This window comes from Scyliorhinus canicula, chromosome 2, assembly GCF_902713615.1.
Source record: "Scyliorhinus canicula chromosome 2, sScyCan1.1, whole genome shotgun sequence".
Classification (NCBI taxonomy): Eukaryota; Metazoa; Chordata; class Chondrichthyes; order Carcharhiniformes; family Scyliorhinidae; genus Scyliorhinus; species Scyliorhinus canicula.
In genome coordinates, this window is record NC_052147.1 from 267,215,168 (window position 1) to 267,241,782 (window position 26,615).

At 47.2% G+C, this 26,615-nt stretch overlaps 1 protein-coding gene across 3 annotated transcripts in view; it reads right to left on the reverse strand.

Moving 5' to 3' along the window:
- Positions 1–22,356: 22,356 nt before the first annotated feature.
- Positions 22,357–26,615, reverse strand: part of si:ch73-116o1.2 (ras-related protein M-Ras) — a 71,674-nt gene continuing 67,415 nt past the window's right edge. For all 3 annotated transcript variants that reach the window (XM_038790060.1, XM_038790059.1, XM_038790061.1), the window contains one exon: positions 22,357–25,723. In XM_038790060.1, the coding sequence (XP_038645988.1) occupies positions 25,627–25,723 (97 nt within the window). In that variant the 3' untranslated portion in view covers positions 22,357–25,626. The remainder of the gene's footprint in view (positions 25,724–26,615) is intronic.

Genomic DNA, 26,615 nt, shown 5'->3' on the forward strand with positions numbered 1-26,615 from the left:
GAATAGAACCTGGGACTCTGGAGCTGTGAAACAACTGTGCTACCCACTGTGCTACCTTGCCACCCGTAGCGGCAATGGTGGAGTGAAAGAAGTGGCGTGCACAGAATGTCAGAGTTGGAGATATTTTGGAGAATTGCAGTGGAGGTTACAAAGATTGGGAGGACCTCGGTATATTGATCTTAACCTTGAACATTTCAACTGACCTCTCATCCATAGACTTTTCAGGTTTTCACTGTCTTTTTGTGTGAGAAAATGCTCCCTGACTCCACTCTTGAAATGCCAAGCTCTACTTTTAAGATGATGTCCACTTGGACTGGGTAATCCTACCTAAGCAAATATTCACCCTATCAAATATTTTTACTATCTTTGGAGAAGGTAGTCTTCAGCTCTGTCTTTAACACCATGCTTGCCTTCATTGGCCGGGGCATTGAGTATAAAAATTGGCAAGTCATGTTGCAGCTGCATCGAACCTTAGTTCGGCCACACTTGGAGTATAGTGTTCAATTCTGGTCACTAAACTACCAGAAGGATGTGGAAGCTTTGGAGAGGATACAGAAGAGGTTTACCAGGATGTGGCCTGGTATGGAGCGAATTAGCTATGAGGAAAAGTTAGATACACTCGGTTTGTTCTCAATGGAATGACAGAGGCTGAGGGACAACCTGATCAAAGTCTACAAAATTATGAGGGACATGGGCTCAGTGGATAGTCAGAAGCTTTTACCCAGGTGGAATAGTCAATTATTAGGGAACATAAGTTTAAGGTGCGAGGGGCAAGGTTTAGAGGAGATGTATGAGGTAATATTGTTACACAGAGGGTAGTGGGTACCTGGAACTTGCTGCCGGAGGAGGTGGTCGAAGCAGGTACTTAGACTTAGAACAGTACAGCACAGAACAGATCCTTCGGCCCTCAATGTTGTGCCGAGCATGATCACCCTACTCAAACCCGCGTATCCACCCTATACCCGTAACCCAACAACCCCTCCCCCTTAACCTTACTTTTTAGGACACTACGGTCAATTTAGCATGGCCAATCCACCTAACCCGCACATCTTTGGAATGTGGGAGGAAACCGGAGCACCCGGAGGAAACCCACGCACACATGGGGAGGACGTGCAGACTCCGCACAGACAGTGACCCAGCCGGGAATCAAACCTGGGACCCTGGAGCTGTGAAGCATTTATGCTAACCAACATGCTACCATGCTGCCCATGGTACGATAGTGACATTTAAGGGGCGTCCTGACAAATACATGAATAGGATGGGAATAGAGGGAATAGAGGGATACGGACCCAGAAGTGTAGAAGGTTTTAGGTTAGACGGGCAACATGGTCAGTGTAGGCTTGGAGGGCCGAAGGGCCTGTTCCTGTTCTGCACCTTTCTTAGTACTTTATTTGTTCTACAAGTTGCTTGGACAAGTGAGTAACCTTCTAAACTCAAGGGTTTATAGGCCAAGTTTTTGCACCTTCCTCATAATTACTTTAAGGCCTAGTATACCCCTTGCCCACATTGGCCTGGCTGTTAGGAACAAACCACAGGTGGGGTTGCTGGGAAGTGATTCAAGCCACCGGCCCTTAAAAAGCAGCTGTGTCTATTCATGACCTTTGTGAGGTTTTTAAAAATCGCAAAGATTTAAAAAGTTCCCAAAACTATATGAGCAATAAAAATCAGTACCTAGAAAAATTAAACGTGAAAGCAGGAAACAAAATCAGCCGAAAGGTTATTGAACACCCATTCCCTACCCCCTCCCGTCTGATACATGAGATGCTGCTTTATGAGGTTAATGCACAGTGGGCCATATGTAAGGCACCCTTTCGATAGGTCAGCAGTGTAGCAGTCTCCACAGGACCTGGAGAAGAAATGCCAAAATAGATGGCATACGTAAGGAAGACGCAAAATTAAGGCTAGCCAATTTGATATCTAGATTACACGAAGTGAATGCTGCCATTCAGCATGTTCCAGATTTACTGCCGGCCCATGGGGAGTCCTTCCATGATGGGTTCAAGCCCCATAATGTGAAAGTGAGCATAAAGTCTTGGCTGAGTCTGCAGTGCCTAACTGAGGGAATACTCACTGTTTGGAGGTACTCTTTTTTGGATTGAACACTAAACATCTGCTTTCACGGGTTTCCTGGGCAATATTGTTTCCTCAACCAACAGCTACAGGAAGGATATCTGGTCATATGACATTGCTGTTTGTGGGAGCTTGCTGTGTAGAAGTTGGCTGCTGTATTTCCTACATTGCAAAGATCCCACACTTAAAAATTACTTAATAGGCTGTGAAGTACTTGGCACATCCTGAGGTCATGAAGCAACTATATAAATGCAAGACTTCCTTTTTTACTTTACTTGTTCTGCAACAGGGCACTTGTTCAAGATACAATTGACAACTGATGACTTTGACACACTCACATCTTTGCAAAACTTCACATTTAAAATATAGGGCCAAATCTTCTGCTCTTTGGATTGTTGGACGTACAATCAAATATGTGCTTCAGGATCCAGTGGAAGCTCTGACCAGCAGGCTGTTAGGGTCCTTCCTTTTGATTCCCTTATTTCCGTTTCTTTATTTTTTCCAGGATCAGTTTTGATCCATGGATGCTTAATGGACATGTATCTTTAAGTCAAGCAGCGGAGAGAATGAGGAATTCTAGAAGTTACAACATTGCATATTGTGCTGCCAGTGTTCGAGCAGAAGCACCCAGGCTCTGTGGCACTCGAGAGATGGGGGGGGGGGGGGGGGGGGGGGGAGACACTCGGTTCGATTCGTTGGGTGGTGGCCAATGAATTTGCCAGAAGGCCATATTCGGCCTGGTAACTGGTGGTGATTGGGTCCTGCTTGAGTGGGATGAGTGTCTAGAAAGGCTGTGAGTTGATGCATTCCTGAACCTATGGAGAACCTGAATACCTGAATGAATGAATCTACCGTCAAATCATTACAGGCTGCAAACAGAGACCTGGATCCGAAAGCTTACATTGGAGGACGGTCTTCTTAAAGACTACCATCTGAAACAAAGGCTCTGTTTCCTTTTACTTATTATTTTCACCCCTCTCCTCCCCTCTGTGTTAGTCTGCCTTGTGTATGTGTGTGTAGAGGGACAAGTTAAAGTAAGAAATTAGGAATTAGATAATAATTAACCAGTTGTATTTACCGCCTATTTCATTCTAGTCCTTGTTACAAATAAAATGTATAGGGTTACTGTCTGTTTGGATTGCACATTCTCCCTGTGTCTGTGTGGGTTGCACCCCCACAACCCAACGACGCGCAGGTTCGATGGATTGGCCACGCTAAATTGCCCCTTAATTGGAAAAAGATAATTAGTTACTCTAAATTAGAAATAAATAAATAAATAAGAAATTATTGTGTTTAAACTTACAAATCTGATTAGTGTAATTATTTTTAAAAGAATTATTGGTTAATTCAATTGCGTTGCAACTCCGGGTCAATGGGGGGCTGGAATTGACTATTCCAGGGTGTCGTAACAAGGCCTATATAGGAATTGCCTAGGGAGCTTCAAATTTTGATGGGCAATTGCCTTGCTCCCAAGGATCCTCCGCAAATGTCTCTGACTGTGAGTTAGGGTTGGAGGCTTTGGTATTGACCTGGCTAGCTACCCAGGAAATGAGGGACAGGTTAAAACCTAGTCTAACACCTGGGTAAATACACAACTGACCCCTTAGCTAACACACCCCACCCACCTGCCCCCACTGACCCGACTACCCTCCCAGTGCAAGCCAATTAACCTCCCTACCCAACCCTACCACTACCCCTACCCCCCCCCCCCACTCGACCTGGCTACCTTATTACCTACCTAACCTGCCAGTCACCTAACCCACTGACCCACCTATCCCTTACCCACCAACCCACAGCACAAGGTATCACTGATACCTTCTCAAAGTCAATCTGTCAGGGTACTTTTTAAGCCTGGTGGAACGCCTCAGTTCCCTGACTGGTGCCTCCAGCAGTGAAGTAGTGTCTTCATCAACAGCGGGAGATTGCTTCGAGGTCTTGACAGGTGCATTGGGGATGCACCTGTCTCTGATCCCCTCAGGAAGAGTTCAGGGGGCTTCTTCTGAACTCTTCAGTTCCCTTGCTTCAGGCTCCACTAAAGGGGCATTGGTCGTGCCCACCAGAGCCTCCTGTTCAGTCATTGCAGTGGCAGCCTCCTGATATGGTTATCTTCCACGTAGGTCCACCAGGCATGAGGCAGGTCCAGATTTCGCTACAGTTTGAGGCACAACGGCCGAGTTGGTTGTTTTTTACATGGCAGATTTAAATGTTTCTCCTGCTCTTTCTGCCAGGCCATTCAAGGCTGCGTGATAAGAGGCTGTCTGGATCTGGCGGATGCCATTTGTCTGCAGGAATTGTTGAAACGCCTCCCCAAGGAAAGCCGTGCCATTATTGGAAACCAACCACTGGAAGGTCATGAATGGTGAAAATGCGCCTTCGGATTTTGATGGTGGATTGCTAAGGCTGTGGATCCCATCTCCTGGACATCCAAGACTGGGCATCCAACAGTATCAAAAACATTCTCCCAGGAAGGGACCAGCTAAATCAATATGTAACCTTGTCCACAGGTGTCTGCGCCACTCTCATGGTTGCAGATGAGCCGCAGAAGTCACGCTGATGAACCGGGTTCACAATGTCTTCGGCAATCCCCGGCCACCATATGTAGCTTCTGGCCAACATTTTCACCTAGTGTGGTCAGGGCGTACACTGCACTCCTTCTGCAGGACTGGCTCACTGGTTGTGGGTGGGACCAACATCTGGGAAAGAGTGGAATGGGGGGAAGGAGGGGAATGGGAGGAAAAGAGGGGAATGGGAGGGAAGGGGGGGAATGGGAGGGAAGGAGGGGAATGGGAGTGGAATCGGGGGAAGGAGGGGAATGGGGGGGAAGGAGCGGAATGGGAGGGAAGGAGGGGAATGGGAGGGAAGGAGGGGAATGAGAGGGAAGCAGGGGAATGGGAGGGAAAGAGGGGAATGTGGGGGAAGGAGGGGAATGGGGGGAAGGAGGGGAATGGGGGGAAGGAGGGGAATGGGAGGGAAGGAGGGGAATGGGGGAAGGAGGGGAATGGGGGGGAAGGAAGGGAATGGGAGGGAAGGAGTGGAATGGGGGGGGAAGGAGGGGAATGGGGGGGAAGGAGGGGAATGGGAGAGAAAGAGGGGAATGGGGGGAAGGAGGGGAATGGGAGGGAAGGAGGGGAATGGGGGGAAGGAGGGGAATCAGGGGTAGGAGGGGAATGGGAGAGATTGTGGGGAATAGGAAGGAAGGAGGGGAATCGAGGGAAGCAGGGGAATGGGAGGGAAGTAGGGGAATCGGGGGAAGGAGGGGAATGAGAGGGAAGTAGGGGAATTGGAGGGAAGGAGGGGAATGGGGGAAGGAGGGGAATGGGAAGGAAGGAGGGGAATGGGGGGAAGGAGGGGAATGGGGGAAGGAGGGGAATGGGGGGAAGGAGGGGAATAGGGGGGAAGGAGGGGAATGGGGGGAAGGAGGGGAATGGGGGGAAGGAGGGGAATGGGAGGGAAGGAGGGGAATCAGGGGAAGGAGAATGGGGGGGGAGGAGGGGAATGGGAGGGAAGGAGGGGAATGAGAGGGAAGTAGGGGAATTGGAGGGAAGGAGGGGAATGGGGGAAGGAGGGGAATGGGGGGAAGGAGGGGAATGGGAAGGAAGGAGGGGAATGGGGGGAAGGAGGGGAATGGGGGAAGGAGGGGAATGGGGGGAAGGAGGGGAATGGGGGGAAGGAGGGGAATGGGGGAAGGAGGGGAATGGGAGGGAAGGAGGGGAATCAGGGGAAGGAGGAGAATGGGGGGAAGGAGTGGAATGGGGGAAGGAGGGGAATGGGGGGAAGGAGGAAAATGGGAGGGAAGGAGGGGAATGGCGGGAAGGAGGGGAATGGGAGAGATGGAGGGGAATGGGAGGGAAGGAGGGGAATGGGGGGAAGGAGGGGAATGGGGGGAAGGAGGGGAATGGGGGGAAGGAGGGGAATGGGAGGGAAGGAGGGGAATGGGGGGAAGGAGGGGAATGGGAGAGATGGAGGGGAATGGGAGGGAAGGAGGGGAATGGGGGGAAGAAGGGGAATCGGGGGAAGGAGTGGAATCGGGGGAAGGAGGGGAATCGGGGGAAGGAGGGGTATGGGTGGGAAGGAGGGGAATGGGGGAAGGAGGGAAATGGTAGGGAAGGAGGAAAATGGGAGGGAAGGAGGGGAATCGGGGGAAGGAGGGGAATGGGAGAGATGGAGGGGAATGGGAGGGAAGGAGGGGAATGGGGGGAAGGAGGGGAATGGGGGAGAAGGAGGAGAATTATGGGAAGGAGGGGAATGGGAGGGAAGGAGGGGAATGAGAGGGAAGGAGGGGAATGGGAGGGAAGGAGTGGAATCGGGGAAGGAGGGGAATGGGAGGGAAGGAGGGGAATGAGATGGAAGGGGAGGAATGGGAGCGTGGGAGGAGACTGGAAGGGGGAGCTGAAGGACAGAGCGTTGTTTTATGAGAAGCGGGTGAGGATGAGGGGCTCCCTGGTCCTCCAGGCCTGCTGGACCCTTGCCGCTGCCTGTTCTCCATCCTCCGTCTCCTCCTGCTGCTCCTCCCCCGGCTCGTCCTCCAGCCCCTCCTGCTCTGGCTGTTCCTCCTCAGATGAGGCAGCATGTCCCTCATCCTCCTCCCTCCAGGAGGTCCTCCCACTGCTGTGCCAGATTGAGGAAAGCACAGCAGAGCACCACAAGCGGGAGACCCTCTGGGGGGTGGGGGGGGGGGGTGGGGGGGGGGATGTAATGCTGGGCACCACCAGAGCGGCCCAGGCACCGGAACCACATTTTAAGCAATCCGATGCGCCGCTCAATGACAGCACGGGTGGGAACATGGACATTGTCATATCGGGTCTCCGCCTCAATATCCAGCCTCCACACTGCTGCCATCAGTAGGACCTCAGCTAGTATTCCTTATCCTCCAAGATCCAACCTGTCATTCTAGGGTGGTCCTCGAAGATACCAGGGATCTGCAAGTGACCCAGAATGTAGCGGTCATGCACACTCTCTGGGAAGCGTGCACAAACGTGCATGATCAGGCAGTTGTGGTTGCACACGAGCTGAACATTCAGAGAGTGGAAGCCCTTCCTGTTAATGAAGGGCACTCCCTGATATGTGTCATCAGTTACCCCCGGATCTGGAGCAACCCGGCAATGGTGGAGAATCCTGCAGCCCAGGCACGTTGGTGGACCTGGTACATCTCAGAGTTGATATAGTCTGCTGCCCGAGCATACAGGGCATCCATGACCTCACGGATGCACTTGAAATGAAATGAAATGAAAATCGCTTATTGCCACAAGTAGGCTTCAAATGAAGTTACTGTGAAAAGCCCCTAGTCGCCACATTCCGGCGTCTGTTCGGGGAGGCTGGTACGGGAATTGAACCATGCTGCTGGCCTGCCTTGGTCTGCTTTCAAAGCCAGCAATTTAGCCCTGTGCTAAACAGCTTGTGAAATGTAGCACAAGTCCCCGTTTGAGCCCGGGAACAAAATGGTTGCGTAAAAATTCACGGCTGCGGTGACCTTCACGGCCAGCAAGAGCAGCTGTCCTTCCCCTCCACGGGGAGCCAAGTCCATGAGGACGTGGCATGGATGCCGCACGGTGACTTTGAGAAAGATTATATGATAATATGAAGATTTTATTGTGTTTATTGAGATGGCCTTTGAAGGCAAAAAACGCAATCGAAACACGAACAATCACCATGCTGTGACGTTTTCAGTAATTTTATAGGCATTCTGGAGCCCGAATGAGGTTTCAGCCCCGGATTAAAAGCCCTGGAATCAGACCAACACACCTCCTTTACCGAACTTAAAACCAATGGTTCATCCAATCCAGCCCGTTTCCTCCTTGGGCGAATTAGGTTAAAATTACCCCATTGGTTTGTGATCTACATGTTCCAGCAGCTCAGGCCTGTGGTGGATGGTATGTTTGAAGTCCCCATCCCACTGTTTTAAATAGGCTTCCTGACATGTTGCTCAGGGAGCTTGTTCACATCCAAACTAATATCCATTCTCATGACTCTGCAAGGTATCATTGAAATGCCAGAAGCAACTATGACAAATTAAACTAAGAATAGAGCAGGAAACAAAAGAGTGGCCAAAAATGGAAGACAATGTCAAGGAACCAATTAATAATAATAATAAATAATCTTTATTAGTGTCACAAGTAGGCTGACATTAACACTGCAATGAAGTTACTGTGAAAATATCTTTGCTAGCAATGAAAAGCACCATCTTTCTTCTGGAAGACACTTTCTGAGTTTGACCGGTCCCAGGATTTATTCATAAGCCCAGTATGTTTTATCAAAGGGATTTCAGCTGTGGTTTGAGGCTCAAACTAAAATGTAAAATTCATAATGGATGCCATTTAAATAAATTTTTTGCATTCTAGGAACAGGACTGTGGTGATATGCATCACTGTAAATACACAAGGGGTTAATGTAAATACATGTAGACTAGCTAGGCACTAGAGGGAGCACCAGCGACATGACACACACACACTCAACCAATAGGTCAGTAAGATAGGACACGACCAATGGGCATTCACGATACACACAGAGGTGACACTACCACAGGGGGGCATTACACCAACCCATATATAAACAGCACACATGATCTTCCTCTTTCCAGTGGAGACACTCAGTGAATACAGACACAGGGTTGATTGAACATCACACCCACCACGTGGATTGTAGCAGACTAGTTTGTCAGTCTGAGTAGCTATAGAAGGATCAACAGTAGAGGCGGACCTAAGTAAGAGAATTGTAAATATTTTAATAACTGTGTTGAAGTTATCTGCACATCTGCACCTTCCTTTGTCAGAGTGCACATCAAGGAATCCGCTTATGTTACGCCAAGAGCATAACAAGACAAGAACTTCCTCTCACCATTCAATCCCACTGCTCCATCCCATCCAAGAATAAGCATTGCAAAAGACATAGACAATGACCGAATGCATAAGGCCACATTGCTCATATGTGGCTCTCACCTGATCACAGCAAAGCCCTGCTTTGGTTAACCTTCACGACCCATCTCCCCATCCCACACAAGTGTACACTACTACACTCCGGCCGCTTTCTAAATTTCCTTGTTCCAATTCAATGATATTCACTGCAAACTCTAACTTTTGCGACCTGTGTATGAGTGAGTATTACATTTAATCTATTCATTGCATAGCTGAGCAATTCTTTCTGCAAATCTTGACCTCCATTTCAAATTCTTTTCCCAGTGTTATGTCGTCAGGAAATTTAGTATTCACATAATTTCAGTGTCCAGGTCACCCATAAGAATAGATTGAAAATGGTAGGAGTCTTCTTTATGCTATTCCCGATGGAATATTCAATTCTCCCCCTGTCCTTCATATTTATGAGCCATTTTTTGTTTCCTACATCGTAACCTTTGTGTAATCCAGCTCCGTATTCTCACCCCGGTTCTCATAGCATTTTGTTTAAGCATAAGGCCTTCCCACTGATCCTTGTAAAAAGCTTTCTGAAAGTCAAAATAAACTCTTGTCGTAAGGAGGTCCGCTGTCTAGCTCATCTGTAATGTCCTCACAGGGTTGTTTGGCAAAATCTGACCCCTGTAAATGCACATTGATTACATTTGCCTTCCGTCATTTATTTTCCAGAGAATCAGCCCTCTGTAAAAACCTCCTGACCCTCAATGGGTTTTGAAGGCAAACTCCAGGAAAATTATCCATTCTCGCATGAACACTCCTCAATCAATCTCAAAGGCAGCAATCCCATTTAAATCACTATGATCCTGCCCCACATTGCACATGGACACTGTGGAAATGTATTTCTTTTTAGAAGATGTCTATTAAAAAAAAATGTTCTATTTCTATACATGTGAGAAAATAAGTATGGATGCGTTAACAGCCTTATGAGCACAGAGCTATATCACTGAGTGAGTAATTTAAAAGGTGGCAGCTCCAGTTAATCCATGCATGAGGATTTGCGTGTTGAGCTGAGGTTATGGCTCTTTTTGCATTAACATGGGCATCATCAAAAGGGATAAACCTGCTCTAAAGCTGGAAAAATAAAGGATCCAACAAAATAGAAATATAGGTCATGACCCAGTTGAAAATAGCCCATCTGGAATATCAATCGCCGCTCTCTGGAGGTAGAAGCAGAGACGAGGAAGGCGTTGGTTCAGGTGTATGAGATGAAACACTTACACCCCACCAACATTGGGGCAGGGGGTCAGGAGTTTAATTGATTTGAGATCCAACTTTATATAATATTCACGTCTTCAGTGTCTGAAAGCACAAGGCGGTGAGGTTATGCATGGCCGTTTTCAACTGCATACCAGAAGCACTAATTCCATTAACCTCCTCCATCGTTCAGCTCTCCAGGGAAAGGCAGATTAACTGTTCCGCATTGGCTTATCAAACACCAGCTCTGCAACCGTCAGCTTATTCTGCCTGTATCTACACCATCTTTATAGTTACAAAGCTTGATACTCTTCTATTTGTCCTATTCCCATTATGATGCAGACAGTTCTTCTCACTTGGCGAATTGCACTCTGTAAAGGTCTTTATTTATTACAGACCATCAACGATTGTGAAAGGAGACTTTAGGCTGGACCGTTGTGATTCATTTATTTAATTTTTGCCAGTCTGGGGTAAAGCTCAGCTGATCGGCCAATCGATAAGACAATTATAAGGCTCATCCATCACTATCAGCCCAGCACTTCTTAACCTTAAGGCCAATTAAGCACAAACCTGCAGTCTGCCTACATTTTAAATCCCATGCACATTTGGGTGTGGGAGGGGGGGAAGGGGATTAAAAATGCAATGTAATTCTACCCCTTACAGTTCAATGTAGGTCTTCAAAAGGTCAAACTTCCATTTATTTATGGGAGCAGCCATAAGTAAGGCAATAACTTTTCAGAGGTAGTGATCCATAGGCTGTCCATAGCTCATTTGTGGCAAGCAGATGTAAGGCTCAACAGAAAGCAGAAGTTCCTATGGTTTCTTTTACAGTGCTTTTGGGAACTGACCTTCCTTAGATTCTTCGTTTTGTGGAAATAGTGGGAATCTTAATTCTTCTAAAATCTATCACTCATTCTTTACTGCTTCTTTGATACAGGTTTGAAAAGCATTTAGTTTCTGCTACCAACAAGTCCTGAGGGATTTTATTTGTTATGGAGGAAGTCTTTATAAAAATATTCTGGCATGCCACCGCAATCAAAACATAGGTAAATGGGCTCCAGGAAGTATTGTTTGAAAATAAAGGGGCATCTTCTCTAAGAGTCAGCATTTGGATCAAGGAACTTTCATCAGCTGTAGAAGACATACCATACTGTGCAGTTCAGTATACTTTGAGGAGATTAAATATTGCATTGTGGCCTACCTTGCATAGATCAGGAATGAATACTTTGAAACAAGAGAGAGTTGCATTTACTTGACTAGGACATTAATACATCTCTCAGAATCATTACATAATAAAAATAATCTTGATTGTCACAAGTAGGCTTACATTAACACTGCAATGAAGTTACTGCGAGAAACCCCTAGTCGCCACATTCCGGCGTCTGCTCGGGTACACGGAGGAAGAATTCAGTCCAATTCACCTAACAGCACGTCTTTCGGGATTTGTGGGAGGAAACCGGAGCACCCGGAGGAAACCCACACAGACAGGGGGAGAACGTGCAGAGTCCGCACAGACAGTGGCCCAAGCCTCATAACTACCGTGGGCGGCACGGTAGCACACTGGTTAGCACTGTTGCTTCACAGCACCAGGGTCCCATGTTCGATTCCCGGCTTGGGTCACTGTCTGTACAGAGTCCGCACGTTCTCCCCTGTGTCTGCGTGAGTTTCCTCCGGATGCTCTTGTTTCCTTCAACAAGTCCTGAAAGATGTGGGGCGCGATTCTCCACCCCCCCCCCCACGCCGGGTGGGAGAATAGCGGGAGGGCCTCCCGACATTTTTCACGCCCTCCCGCTATTCTCCCCCCCCACGCCCGACCCACGGCACGTATCGGCGCTCGCTATTTTTTACGGCGAGCGGCGATTCTCCGAGGCCGATGGGCCGAGCGGCTGAGCCTTCACGCCCGTTTCAACACGGCAGCAAACACACCTGCTCGCTGCCATCGTGAAACGGGCGCCAGATGCCCGTTTGGGGCATCTGGAGGCCAGATTGGCACGGCAGTACCACGGACGCACTCTTTTCCCTCCGCCGCCCCGCAAGATCAAGCCGCCACGTCTTGAGGGGTAGCTGAGTGAAAAGACGCCAACTGCGCATGTGCGGCCGACATCATCGGCCTCGTCAGCCGGCGTGTCGCTTGACGTGCGGCCTTGACGACGGTCGTCAAGGCCGCGCTGCCGTGCCTTACGGGGCCATGCTCCTAGCCCCGCCCGGGGGGGAGAATCGGCCCCGGAAGTGGGCGTGAAGGCTGCCGTGGGTCACGGCCTGTCCCACGGCAGCCTTTACGATTCTCCGCATTTGCGGAGAATCTCGCCCATGCTGTTAGATGAATTGGACATTTTGAATTCTCCCTCTGTTATCCTAAACAGGTGCCGGAATGTGGTGACTAGGGGCTTTTCACAGTAATTTCATCCTACTTGTGATAATAAAGATTATTAAAGAAAATCTGGGAATTGAACCTGGGACCCTGGCGCTGTGAAGTAACAGTGCTAACCACTGTGCTATCCTGCATACATTATAACTTTGGAGTGACGTCATTGTTGGTAAATGTTAAGAAGTGGGGAAAATTAAGATTAAAGAAAAGAAATTGGTAACATTATATTTTTAAAAAGGAAGTTGATCATCATAATCAGCCTGAAGAGGTTTTGAGTTGCAAATTAGCATATCAGTCAGAAAAACAAGTTTTTAACCTATGTGACTAGAGAAAAAAATGGGTATAGAAGAGGTAACTTTGAGAAAGTTAATTGATGAGGGAAGGGCTGTATATGTCATATACATGGACTTCAGTAAGATGTTTGATAAAGTTTCCCATGGCAGGTTGATGGAAAAAGTGAAGTCGTATGGGGTTCAGGGTGTACTAGCTAGATGGATAAAGAACTGGCTGGGCAACAGGAGACAGAGAGTAGTGGTGGAAGGGAGTGTCTCAAAATGGAGAAAGGTGACTAGTGGTGTTCCACAGGGATCCGGGCTTGGACCACTGTTGTTTGTGATATACATAACTGATCTGGACGAAGGCATAGGTAGTCTGATTCGCAAGTTTGCAGATGATACTAAGATTGGTGGAGTTGCAGATAGCGAGGAGGACTGTCAGAGAATACAGCAAAATATAGATAGATTGGAGAGTTGGGCAGAGAAATGGCAGATGGAGTTCAATCCAGACAAATGCGAGGTGATACATTTTGGAAGATCTAATTCAAGAGCGGACGATATGGTCAATGGAAGAGTCCTGGGGAAAATTGATGTGCAGAGAGATCTGGGAGTTAAGGTCCATTGTACCCTGAAGGTGGCAACGCAGGGCGATAGAGTGGTCAAGAAGGCATACAGCATGCTTGCCTTCATCGGATGGGGTATTGAGTACAAGAGTCGGCAGGTCATGTTACAGTTGTATAGGACATTGGTTAGGCCACATTGGGAATACTGTGTGCAGTTCTGGTCGCCACATTACCAGAAGGATGTGGATGCTTAGGAGAGGGTGCAGAGGAGGTTCACCAGGATGTTGCCTGGTATGGAGGGTGCTAGCTTTTAAGAAAGGTTGAGTAGATTAGGATTGTTTTCATTGGAAAGACAGAGGGGGACCTGATTGAGGTCTACAAAATTATGAGAGGTATGGACAGGGTGGATCGCAACAAGTTTTTTCCAAGAGTGGGGATGTCAAGGGGTCACGATTTCAAGGTGAGAGGGGGAAAGTTTAAGGGAGATGTGCGTGGGTTTTTTATGCAGAGGGTGGTGGGTGCCTGGAACGCTTTGCCAGTGGAGGTGGTAGAGGCAGGTACGATAGCATCATTTAAGATGCATCTGGACAGATATATGAACGGGCGGGGAACAGAGGGAAGTAGATCCTTGGAAAATAGGCGAGAGGTTTAGATAAAGGATCTGGATCGGCGCAGGCTGGCAGGGCCGAAGGGCCTGTTCCTGTGCTGTAATTGTCTTTGTTCTTGTTCTTTGTAACTTCAAAGTGGAGAAATACAGAAATTGACACATGTGCTAAAAAGCACAACAGGGTGAATAATGTCAAACGTAAAAAATGGTGTATCTTTAGTACAATAGCTGGAGAAAGGAGACACAATAGTGGCTTTCATTATAGCCACACCTAGCTGCAGAAACCGTCTCCCAAAAACAAGTTACTGCTAAACGGGCAGTTGGTTAAGATACAAAACTTGAATCAAGAGGATTGTGCTTTTGATGAAACTGAAGATAGTTTTTGAGTAACGTAACAGTAAGGAAGGACATGAACCTGAACAATGTGGAATCTGTATGGGTGAAGCTGCGGGACACCAAAGGGCAAAAATCGTTAGTGGGAGTTGTGCACAGACCATCAAACAGTAGTTGAGGTTGGAAATGGCATCAAACAGGAAATTAGAGATGCGTGCAGTAAGGGTACAGCAGTTATTATGGATGACTTCAATCTGCATATTCAAACAGGTAGCAATGCGATGGATGGCCTGGATTGGATAACAGCAGGTTAGAGTCCAACATGTTTGTTTCAAACACTAGCTTTCGGAGCACTGCTCCTTCCTCAGATGAAGGAGTAGTGCTCTGAAAGCTAGTGTTTGAAACAAACATGTTGGACTTTAACCAGGTGTTGTAAGACTTCTTACTGTGCTCACACCAGTCCAACGCCGGCATCTCCACATCATGGATTGTATAAGGTATGGTTTTCTTGACCAATATGTCTAGGAACGAACTAGCGAGCAGGGCATCCTAAACTGGGTATTTTGCAATGAGAGAGGATTAATTAGCAACATTGTGGTGCGTGATCCTTTAGGGAAGAGTGACCATAATATGGTAGAATTCTTCATTAAGATGGAGAGTGACACAGTTAAGGGTGAGATTAGGGTCCTGAACTTAAAGAAAGCTAACTTTGATGGTATGAGACATGCATTGGCTAGGATAAGCTGTCAAAGAATACTTAAGGGGGTTGACGGTGGATAGGCAATGGCAGACATTTAAAGAATGCATGGATGAACTTCAACAATTGTACAGGGGCTGGTTTAGCTCACTAGGGGCTGGTTTAGCTCACTAGGGGCTGGTTTAGCTCACTAGGGGCTGGTTTAGCTCACTCGGCTAAATCGCTGGCTTTTAAAGCAGACCAAGCAGGCCAGCAGCATGGTTCGATTCCCATACCAGCCTCCCCGGACAGGCGCCGGAATGTGGCGACTAGGGGCTTTTCACAGTAACTTCATTGAAGCCTACTCCTGACAATAAGCGATTTTCATTTAATTTCATTTTCCCCTGTCTGGCAGAAGAGTAAGACGGGTAAGATGGCTCAACCGTGACTAACAAGGGAAATCAGGTATAGCGTTACAGCCAAAGAGGAAGCATATTCATTGGCCAGAAAAAGCAGCAAGCCTGAGAACTGTGAGAAATTAAAAATTCCGCAGAGGAGGACAAAGGGTTTAATTCGGAAGGGGAAAATAGAATACAAGAGTAAGCTTGAAGGAAACATGTGAACTGACTGCAAAAGCTTCAAAGAACAAAGAACAATACAGCACATATAGATGTGTGAAGAGAAAAAGGCTGGTGAAGACAAATGTAGGTCCTTTACAGTTAGAATCAGGTGAATTCATAATGGGCAACAAAGAGATGGCAGACCAGCTGAACAATTACTTTGGATCTGGCTTCACTGAGGAGGGCACAAATAACCTTCCGGAAATACTAGGGGACAGAGGGTGTAGCACGAAGGAGGAACTGAAGGAAATCCTTATTAATCCTTATTCTGGTGGAAGTCATATAGTCGCACAAAGAGCAGTTCCTGCTAGGAGGCATAGAAAATACTTATTTTTACCCGAAATTGGGTGTGACTTCGACGGAAAAGTGCAACTGAAGGTCGGAGGAAATGTTCCTCCCCGGGAGTGGTACGTCTGCTGTTACCAAACCTGGCAGAAGGTGAAGGACTTGGCCAAGGAGTTGGAAGGGATCCTGTGGCATTGCAGCTACTGGAAAGACGGCAGAGGGGGAAGGGTCAGTGCAAGTAGCAAAGCCCCAGATGGAACAGTTGATGGCCTTCATTAGGGATGAGTTTTGCCAGCAGAGGAGGGAGATGCAGGAGGATCGTTCAAAGGCCATTAAAGGGGTTGTGGCACCCCTGAAGGGATCGATGGAGAGGGTGGAGAAATGCTTGAGGCACTGGGGTCACAGACCCGAGGGATTGAGAGGGTGATGTCCAACCACAGTGATCAGGTGGTGGCACTGGAGGTAGAGGTGGGGCTCTTAGGAGTCCTTTGCAAGACGTTGAGAGCAAAGGTGGAGGAGCAGGAAAATAGGTTGAAAAGGCAGAATCTGCGAATAGTTGGCCTGCCTGAAGGAATAAAAGATACGAGCGCCACGAGGTACATTGAGGATGCTGGTGGGGCTGTTGGTGGAGGGGGTGTTGGTCAAGGCCCCTGAGGTGGTCAAAGCACACGGGTCTCCGAGGCAGAAGCCTAGAGCAGTGGAGCCACCGCGGGCAGTGATCGTGAGGCTCCACAAGTTTGTGGAGAAAGAATATTCTGCAGTGAGACAGGGAGAAGTGCAACTGCAAAGGGAGGGGAACAAGGTCCGAATATACCAGGCCATTGGAGCTCAGCTGGCAAAAAGGCGTGTGGTGTTCAACAGGGCCAAGGCGGTGCAGTATAGCCATGGGATTAGGTTTGGGGTGCTCTACCCGGCGAAACTATGGGTGACTTATGAAGGCCGGGAATACTATTTTGAGACCCCAGAAGCGGTCAATGACTTTATCATGCAGCATAAATTGGAGGAGAACTGACCAATTTTGGGAGACAGAAGTGCTGGCACATAATAATAATAATCTATTATTGTCACAAATAGGCTTATATTAACACTGCAATGAAGTTACTTCGAAAATCCCTACTCGCTACACTCCAGCACCTGTGGCTGGTGATTTTTTTTCTTTTTGTTTGTTATTGGGGAAGGTGACCTGTGGTTTGAGAAGAGCCTTTGTTTGGGTGGGGGAGGATGCGGTCTGCGGGGAGCCTTCTTCACAGAATACAGGGGGTCAGTGGGAGTTGTCTTTGGGCAGGAGTTGCCATGCTGGCAGGTAATGCTAATGGGAGAGAGCAGAGAGAGGTGGCCTTGGCGGGAGGGGGGGTAGAAGGGAGGGTGATGTAACGCGGCGAGGTTGGAGAAGAAATATGGTCAGGGGGGAGAAAGGGGCCATCTTGGATGGGCCAGGTACAGGGTGATGTTAACGGGGCTGGAGCCAAAAGCGGGGATGGCGGATGGTAGAGGGGAATGGAGGCGCATGCTCCCGGTATGGCCGATAACATGGAACGTGCGAGGGCTCAATGGACTGGTGAAAAGATCTTGGGTGTTTGTGCTCCTCAGGAGTTTAAAAGCGAAGGTGGTCTTGAAATGAAAAATGAAAATCGCTTATTGTCACGAGTAGGGTTCAATGAAGTTACTGTGAAAAGCCCCTAGTCGCCACATTCCGGCGCCTGTCCGGGGAGGCTGATACGGGAATCGAACCGTGCTGCTGGCCTGCTTTAAAAGCCAGCGATTTAGCCGAGTGAGCTAAAGCAGCCCCTGAGCTAAACTAGCCCCTCTGGTCTTTCTGCAGGAGCTGCACTTCCGTATGAAGGACCAGGTTGGGCTAAGGATGGGTCAGGTTGGGGGGGGGGGTGGTCAGGTTTTCCACTCGGAGTGCAGCACTGTGGCGCAGTGGGTTAGCCCTGCAGCCTCACGGCGTCGAGGTCCCAGGTTCGGTCCCGGCTCTGGGTCACTGTCCGTGTGGAGTTTGCACGTTCTTCCAGTGTTTACGTGGGTTTCGCACAACCAAAAAGATGTGCAGACTAGGTGATTGGCCACGCTAAATTGCCCCTTGATTGGAAAAAATGAATTGGGTACTCTCAATTTATAAAAACAAAAGTTTTCTACTTGGGTTTGATTCAAAGTCACGGGGCGTGGTGGCAATTTTGATGAGCAAGAAAATGGGGTTTGCGAGCACCCAGGAAGTGAAGGACCCAGGTGGAAGTTATGTGATGGTCAGTGGGATACCGTACTGGACGCCAGTGAAGACTAGACCCACAACCTTCCACCCCTTGGCAAGATGTAGCCAAGAAAATCAATAGTCAGGAATGTTTATATTAATAACCATAACATTTTTTGTGGTTTGGCCTCAATTGGGGTACGGTGTCCATTTCTGGTCACAACACAATAGCGAGGAGGTCAATGCCTTAGATAGAGGCTTCAGAAATTAGCATGATTCCGGAGAAGAAATGCTTCAGTTACACGGGTACATGAGAGAATTTGGGGTTGTTCGCCTGAGAAGAGGGCGGAGAGGAGATTTGATGGAAAGGGAGGTTTTCAAATCTTCAATGGTCTGGACAGAGCGGGTAGACATAAACTATTCCCACTGACGGAAGGGGAGAGAATCAGAGGGCACCCAGTTAAGGTGAATGGTGAAAGAACAAACAGTGACGTGATGAGAAAAATTTCCATGCAGCGAGTGGATTGGGCCTGGAACACACTGCCTGAGAGGGTGGTGGAGGCACCTTCGATCGCGGCGTCCAAAAGAGAATTGAATAAGCACCCCAAGAGAAAATATTTGCCGCTCTAAGGGAAAGGGTAAGGGAGTAGGACCAGCTCTTGCAAAGAGCCAGCATGGGCGTGAGAGGCTGAATGGCCCTGCTTCTGTGCTGCAACTACTCTATGAAATTTTATACAAGGAGGTAACACTGGAATATTGGCATGAAATTTCCAAGTTTGCTCTACCAATGTGGAATCCCTGCCCATTGCTGCCCTATTTTGAATCACTGTCTTTGCGTGTACCATGTGGCGGAAACAACACTGAAGGGCCTTAATTAAACAAAATTGGATACGCTGACAGAATTTAAACAGGCTTAAAATATTCACTGAACAAATGTAGGCAAACATACATTTATTTAAATATACATTTACTTAAGAATGTAAAAAGAAACTAGATCGTTTGGAGACTTGGGCGGCGAGATGGCAGATGGAGTTTAATTCGGGCAAATGAAATGAAAATGAAAATCGCTTATTGTCACCAGTAGGCTTCAATGAAGTTACTGTGAAAAGCCCCTAGTCGCCACATTCCGGCGCCTGTCCGGGGAGGCTGGTACGGGAATCGAACCGTGCTGCTGGCCTGCTTGAAAAGCCAGCGATTTAGCTCAGTGAGCTAAACCATGTGACGTGATGCATTTTGGAAGGTCTAATACAGGTAGGGAATATGCAGTGAATGGTAGAACCTTCAAGAGTATTGACAGTCAGAGAGATCTTGGTGTACAGGTCCAAAGGTCACTGAAACGGGCAACATAGATGGAGAAGGTAGTCAAGAAAGCATACGGCATGCTTGCCTTCATTGGCCGGGGCATTGAGTATAAAAATTGGCAAGTGATGTTGCAGCAGTATAGAACCTTAGTTAGGCCACACTTGGAGTATAGTGTTCAATTCTGGTCGCCACACTACCAGAAGGATGTGGAGGCTTTAGAGAGGGTGCAGAAGAGATTTACCAGGATGTTGCCTCGTATGGAGGGCATTAGCTATGAGAGGTTGAATAAACTTGGTTTGTTCTCACTGGAACGAAGAAGGTTGAGGGGCGACCTGACAGAGGTCTAAAAAATTATGAGGGGCATAGATAGAGTGGATAGTCAGAGACTTTTTCCCAGGGTAGAAGGGTCAATTACTAGGGGGCATAGGTTTAAGGTGCGAGGGGCAAGGTTTAGAGGAGATGTAAGAGGCAAGTTTTTTTTTTACACAGGGTAGTGGGTGCCTGGAACTCGGTGACGGAGGAGGTGGTGGAAGCAGGGACGATAGTGACGTTTAAGGGGCATCTTGACAAATACATGAATAGGATGGGAATAGAGGGATACGGACCCCAGAAGTGTAGAAGATTTTAGTTTAGACGGACAGCATGGTTGGCGCAGGCTTGGAGGGCTGAAGGGCCTGTTCCTGTGCTGTACTTTTCTTTGTTCTTTGTTATCATGCAGTATTTTATTTTGCATGTGGTGCAGGAATACTGCCCAAGATCATGAGTTAATTATGCTGGACCTGCAGCAAAAAAAAAAGTTGACAGTGTACGCCCTTTTTGGAAAGGCTGCTGAGAACTCCAGACAGCAGGAGACACGAGGTTGTTAGTCATGTTCAATGGTCTATTTAGGCACATTCCATTCAGATACCACATTTGTGCTTAAAACAGGCTGCGGACTAAAGATATTCAACCCCCAACCACCTTATTCGAGAGGAAGCCAGGGGACAAAAAAAGAAAATCAACCTTTCACCCATCGATCCCAAGACGGGGCCTCAGCATTGTGCATTTTAAGGTTTGTACTTAAGCTGTAAAGCATGGCGCGAATTCACATCCTATCAACAAATCATACCTCTTATGAGCCACGAGGGAAGCACAGTTTCTTGACCCACTTCCGCCCCTGCAGAGTCAATGGGGAGAAGCAGGAAACGTATCCTCTACATTCAACTGTCCACTTCTCGTTACATTCTTCCTCCATTTGGTCTGCCCACTATTAGCTAACACGAGCATGTGAAGGTCATAGATTTGACTGGATTCCAACTACATCACTACTCCATGTTCAGCAGACTGTCGCCATGTCATTTTAACTCAATTAACTATCATTTTAATCTTGATGTGAAAAAAAGCTAATGATCATAATAAAGCAACATTCATTCCTGCTCTGGTAATGGATCCATGCAATACATGCTGCTAAAAGAACCAGCGTACTCCCACCAACCTCAGAGAATTTAAGATTTCACATTCACCAAAATTTCTAAATTTTTAAAACGGGCGAGGAAATGCCTTTGCCAGTCTCGTGCTCTTTTGTTTCAGTGCCAGCACGAATGAGAAACTGGTGGTGAAAATAGAGAGAGCTCCTGGCAAATACTGGCAGGTAGAGGAGGAAATGCCAGACAGGAAGGAATTTCCTACTTCACGCCATTTGCAGTTACAGCTCAAACTCTAACTGAAGTGGCTCAATGATAGTCAAAAGCGCTACAAATTCTAACAACAAACTGGGAAGTCTTTTTGCTACCCGGCTCAGCCCATTGTTTTAAATGCAGCTGAAACAGCAGCTTCCCCGGTCCGGCACACTTTGGAATCTGGGCTGGTTTCCCAGGCTGTGAGCAATGCAGGAACAGATGTGACAGTCAGCCGTCTACATTGGCAATTTGCCTGGACCATGTAGGCGTTAACTGGGTAACAGTGATAAAAGGTCAACCAAAAAGTAAAATCACCTGCAAGCTTTAAGCAATGGGCAGCTCAGTCTTTATTTCAAACTAGGAAATATTTTGCAGAGTGCCGCTTTCAAACTAAACAAAGTGTTACTCTCACTTGCTCAAGAGTGAAGGCAGGTCTGCCACGTGCCATTAAAAGTGGATCTTTTCCAGTCACAGCAGGCGCTTGGTGCCAAAGGAAACAGAATGAAAGACAAACAACTGAACTTTGCATTTATTAGACTCCAGGGCGTATATTTTGAATTTGGGCAACAGAGTTTTCTTATCTTTTCTCTCTTTGAATGTATTTCCATCGACCCCTAGAACAGATAGCCACGAGGAGAACTCCTTCCCTTTGCAGGAAGTTGGTTGCTTCCCCCTTTTGAGGGGGTGGGGGGAGCACTGACCGTCGGTATTTTAAACCTGAGGATCACCTGACCTCAGGCGAGGGGAAGGTTGTAACCTCAGCCGGTACAGGAATTGAACCCGCGCTGCTGGCCTCGCTCCGCATCACAAACCAGCTGCCTAGCCCATTGAGCTAAACCGCCAATGCTTTAGCCAACCGTTGCAGGACACAGTCGAAGAACAAAAGGGAAAGCCATTTAAGAGGGAGATGAGGAGGAATTTCTTAACTCAGGAGGGTGGAATTCTCTACCCCAGATGCTCATTGAGTACATCCAAAACAAATAAATAGATTTCTGGATACGAAATTGCATCATAGGATTTTGGGATCGTGGGGGAGGCAGGAATTGGTGTCAGAGGTAAATGGTCAGCCACGATCTGTTCAAATAACGCACAAGGTTCAATGGGCCGAATGGTCTCTTCCTGCTCATACGACTCCAGCAGAATTTCAGTTTAGACCACTCGTTAGGCAGGTGATTAAATTCACTTGGGATATTTTTCACATCCTACGTTAAAATCCAAAAACGAGTTTGGGAGGAATGAGAATTGGTTAATTCAGTCTATCCATTGCTGCATGTGCAAGCATTCCTCAAAACAATTTCACAGATAACAGTTCTCCAGTTAGAATTTTATTAAAATATTACATCGCTTGTTTAGAATCTTTTTTCCTCATTTTGTTTTTTTGCAATTAAGGTCACATTATACAATTTACCACACAAAACCTCTAACTTGAAGTGCAGCAGGTGCCAAGAGATTCAGATGGCTGCTGTCTTTGTAACTGCTCAAGTTCATCTTGCAGATTAATGCTATTCACACAGTGCCATGGTTAACCCTTAAACGTCACCAGTTTACTTTTCACTAGAACGATAGTCCGCTATTAGGAACAGGTATGGCAGTTGAGTTGGAAACATGGCCTTCTGCGGGTTTTCCACGGGTGTGGTATTCGTACAGTTTAAAAGGTGCAGTCCAAAGTTCCAAGCCCTTTTTCCTCTCTGGTACCAGACACTGAAGGGGTGTCGTCATCCCTTCAGACTGCTGTGTAAACAATTTAACGAATGGATATAGATACCAAATTGCACTTTCAAAAACAGAAGGTCGAGATACTCTGACATCACTGTCATTTACTAAATTCACTGGTATATTGCAACCAGCAATTAGCCGGTGCCAACAATTCATGTCACTAGGTAACTATGCAGCATTACGAAATACAAGGAAAAGCTTGGTTGCGATCACGCCATCTGTGGACAACTTTTCCAATCCTACTATGTAAAACGGAAACTGTGTCAACAGAAATATGCCACAACGTCATGAGTCTTAATAAATTATTCTGGCAGCTAAGCACCAACTGAGCAGGAGGATCCAATTACCATATTTATAATTGTGGAGCAAGTCAACTCTACTGTGGCCCAGCAACACAGCTCGACCCCAACATCAAGACAGCTTTCTGTGAGCCATCATTTTACATTTCCCCCATGACAACCCTCCTGCAGGCTCGCGGAGGGAGGACGATAGCCGATGGTTAACAAGTTAGGGATGGTTTTGTGCTGGTGGTTAGTCTGCTCAAGCCTATTTCGATCAAAATCCTTCCAGCCAACGTGAAGCGATCTTCCTCTTGCTGGTCTGGGCTGGATTTGAGCTGCTGTCAGGAGGTGAAAGGCCAGTACAGTGGCAGACCTGATGCAGACACTGCACTCACATCACAGACTAAAGGACCTATGCCAGTGAACGGTAGAACACAAGCTCAGCTGACAGCCCAGTGAGGTACTGCGGGGGACTGCGAGGCGTGGTCACTGATGCCACCTTTCAGATGAAATGCTAAACATAGTACTTCCTTCTTGTGGATGAAGAGATTCGACACAGAGGTGGGGGGAGTCTTGTGGCAAATAGTTATCCCACTACGCCATTAATAGATTAGCTCATCATTTATTTCATTTTGTTGCTGTTCTCTCTGGGCACAAATTGGCTGCCATGTTTATTTACACATCGGTGGCTGCACATCTAAATACTTCATTAACAGAGGCACTCTGGGGCACTCCCTCCCACATTTGCATGTTTATTATGGGCATTAAACAGTCAACCATAGTATGTGCTCTCTTGCAAGGCTTATAAACAGTTGTTCAGTCGAAAGCAGCAGTGTGAATTTTTCCAGCTGTCTACTGGCAGAATCTTCAGGTTGCAAGGGCTGAGCCCCTGGAGCTGATGCTGAACCCATGTGGGGAGGAAAATCTGCCACAGCGTGGGCAATGACACTTTTAATTCTATAGTTGCTCAGACCTGTTCAGGAGCAACTGCATGATTTCCCAATTGGTCATCAATGACTGCATGGCCAAAGGCTCAGCATTGCTGGAATGACGCCAACTATAGGGTTTCACACAGCCCTGGTCACGTGACATTACTCTAGATGTAGTGACATTACTCTAGATGTAGTGACATACTCTGGATGTAGTGACATCTAGAGCAATGCCCCAAGCTCTTAGTAAAGTCACTCACTATGGCAACAGAACATTAACTGCGATGGGTGGAGGGGCGGGGGGGGAGGAGAAAATAACCAAAGCATGGACCTAAATAATAGTGTGAACGCCACAAGGTGCTGAAAAAAACCCTTAAAAGTTAGAAAGTCCCATTTCACTTAAGAGGCCACTGTAAAGATCACCTAGAGGGCGATTCGGCTTTTCTGTATGTAAGTTAGCTCCTGCATGCTCCCAGGAACATCAAATGTTCCTGCTTCCGTTGCAGCAATTGAAATAGAATTTTAAAACACAGCTTGCAAGTTCCCTCCACCCATGCTCAGCCCACTTTGCCATGAGAATTCCACTTTGCCTATGAGCTCAAGCTCCAGCTGGATAAATGAGAAACAAGCCTGTGACTTAATGTTCCCTTTCCCTGGCTGCAGAAAACAGCATGCCAGAGGGAAACGGCACGAGAACAAAAGGTTAGGTTTCAGTTGTTTGCTGGCTCGCTCGGGAAAGGGAGCACTTTGTTCTTGGTCAGTTACAGCAATATTCTTTTCACATGTCTGGTACCAGAAAAGGTGCCATTTATACAAAAACTTTGTTTAAACAAATCAAATTGCAGTGCAGTTTTAACAACCAAGTGTATAAAATGGGGTTGTAAACCCATCAAAAAAGTGCAGATATTTTAACAATTACAACAAGAAAACCCCAAGACAAAAAGAGTTGTTTTTGAACCCCTCCTTTTCTGCGACGTTCTTCCCTTTTGCAATGAGTATTTGCAGACTGTGAGCTATGTGCAGCCACAATTGAATGGGGCGAGTAACATGAAGCTTTTCTTTATACATTTAAAAAAAAAGATTGTGAATGGGTTTGGGAAGAGAGGAAGTGAACTGCAGTTGTTCAATTTATGGACTGAGTCTGCTGCGAGCCAAGTTTGAAGCAACTGCAGATAGATGCAATTCAATTCTCTCCTTTACCATTCCACTCTCTCCTCTCTCCACCAGGTGGGTTTTTGAAACGCTCTCCTGCATCTTGGAAAATGAGACAAGGTGCCATGTCGCTCGCCGGGTTGGACACATGACAGCTCAGTGCAGTGCAGCAGTACAGTTTGACGCACGACTTACAGTTAGAAGTGAAAAAAAAAAGTGGCTTCTCTGCCAACTTCGGTTCGAGTGAAGCCAGACGAGGTGCCTTTGCATTTCAGAAGGCAGGTCCTTATCCAGAGTGCAAACGTGTTCCATGGAGGGAGAGAGGGTTTCCCACAAAACCCCCTCCCCCCACCCCCTGTCCCATACATAACACTGCTACAGTTTACTGCGCACAGTATGAAAGGTCCCTGTGTAGCACACAAGCGGTACATAACTTAGCACTGGGTTCAACGTTCCTATTGAATTGAACAATAGCAGCTTTCAAGGAGGCAGAGAGGCTGGTCACATGACTGAGCATTGCAGTTTGTTCGAGCCAGCTGTCCTGTCTCCACGCCATTTTGCTTTCTTCTTTTTCTGGCTCTTCTCTGGTATTTGTTGCCTGTTTGGAATGAGATGCAAAAAGAAACAGCACATCTCGAGTTAATGCCCTGGCTTTGCCAAATGTTTCATTATTCTCACACTTTAGGTCAATGGACTGCTTTGTTTTCTTATTGGGGAGGGGGGGGGGGGGGGTGGAAGAGAAAATTTGGTTCCTGCTGTTCGAATAGTATCAGAATCTCTACAGTGCAACGGAGGCCAATCAAGCAGGCAGACGTGTCCTGGTGGTAAAACACTTAGAGAGTGTTGTTGGAGCTGCACTCAACCAGACAAGTGGAGTTTTCCATCATACCCCTGACATGTGCCTTGTAGATGGTGGGCAGGCTTTAGGTAGAGTTCTTTTTAAAAAAAAACATTTTTTTTTTGTTCCAATTAAGAGGCAATTTAGCGTGGCCAATCCACTTAACCTTCACATCTTTTGGGTTGCGGGGGTAAAACCCTCGCAGACACGGGGAGAAAATGCGCAAAGTCCACACGGACAGTGACCCAGGACCGGGATTCGAACCCGGGGTCCTCAGCGCCGCAGTCCCAAGTGCTAACCACTGCACCACATGCCGCCCGCCCGGTCAGGTAGCGAGTTACACTACACAGAATTCCCAGCCTCGGACCAGGCCTTGGAGCAACACTATTTAAGTGGATGGTCAGTTCAGTTCCTGGATGAATGTGGGGGAAAAAAAAAACAATAGACGGATTGGAAAACAGATTTAAATGAGCAGGGTAGGGTGGGGTGGGGGGTGGGTGGGAGAAGATACAGATGAGGCAATAAGAGTAACCAGGCAGTGGAATTACTCGGTTTCATTTTTAAAACATTTTTTTAAAATCGAATGGACAATTCAAACTGTGAAAGTTTTTATCACCATAGCAACAAATATTTTTAAGGTAAACTTTATTGT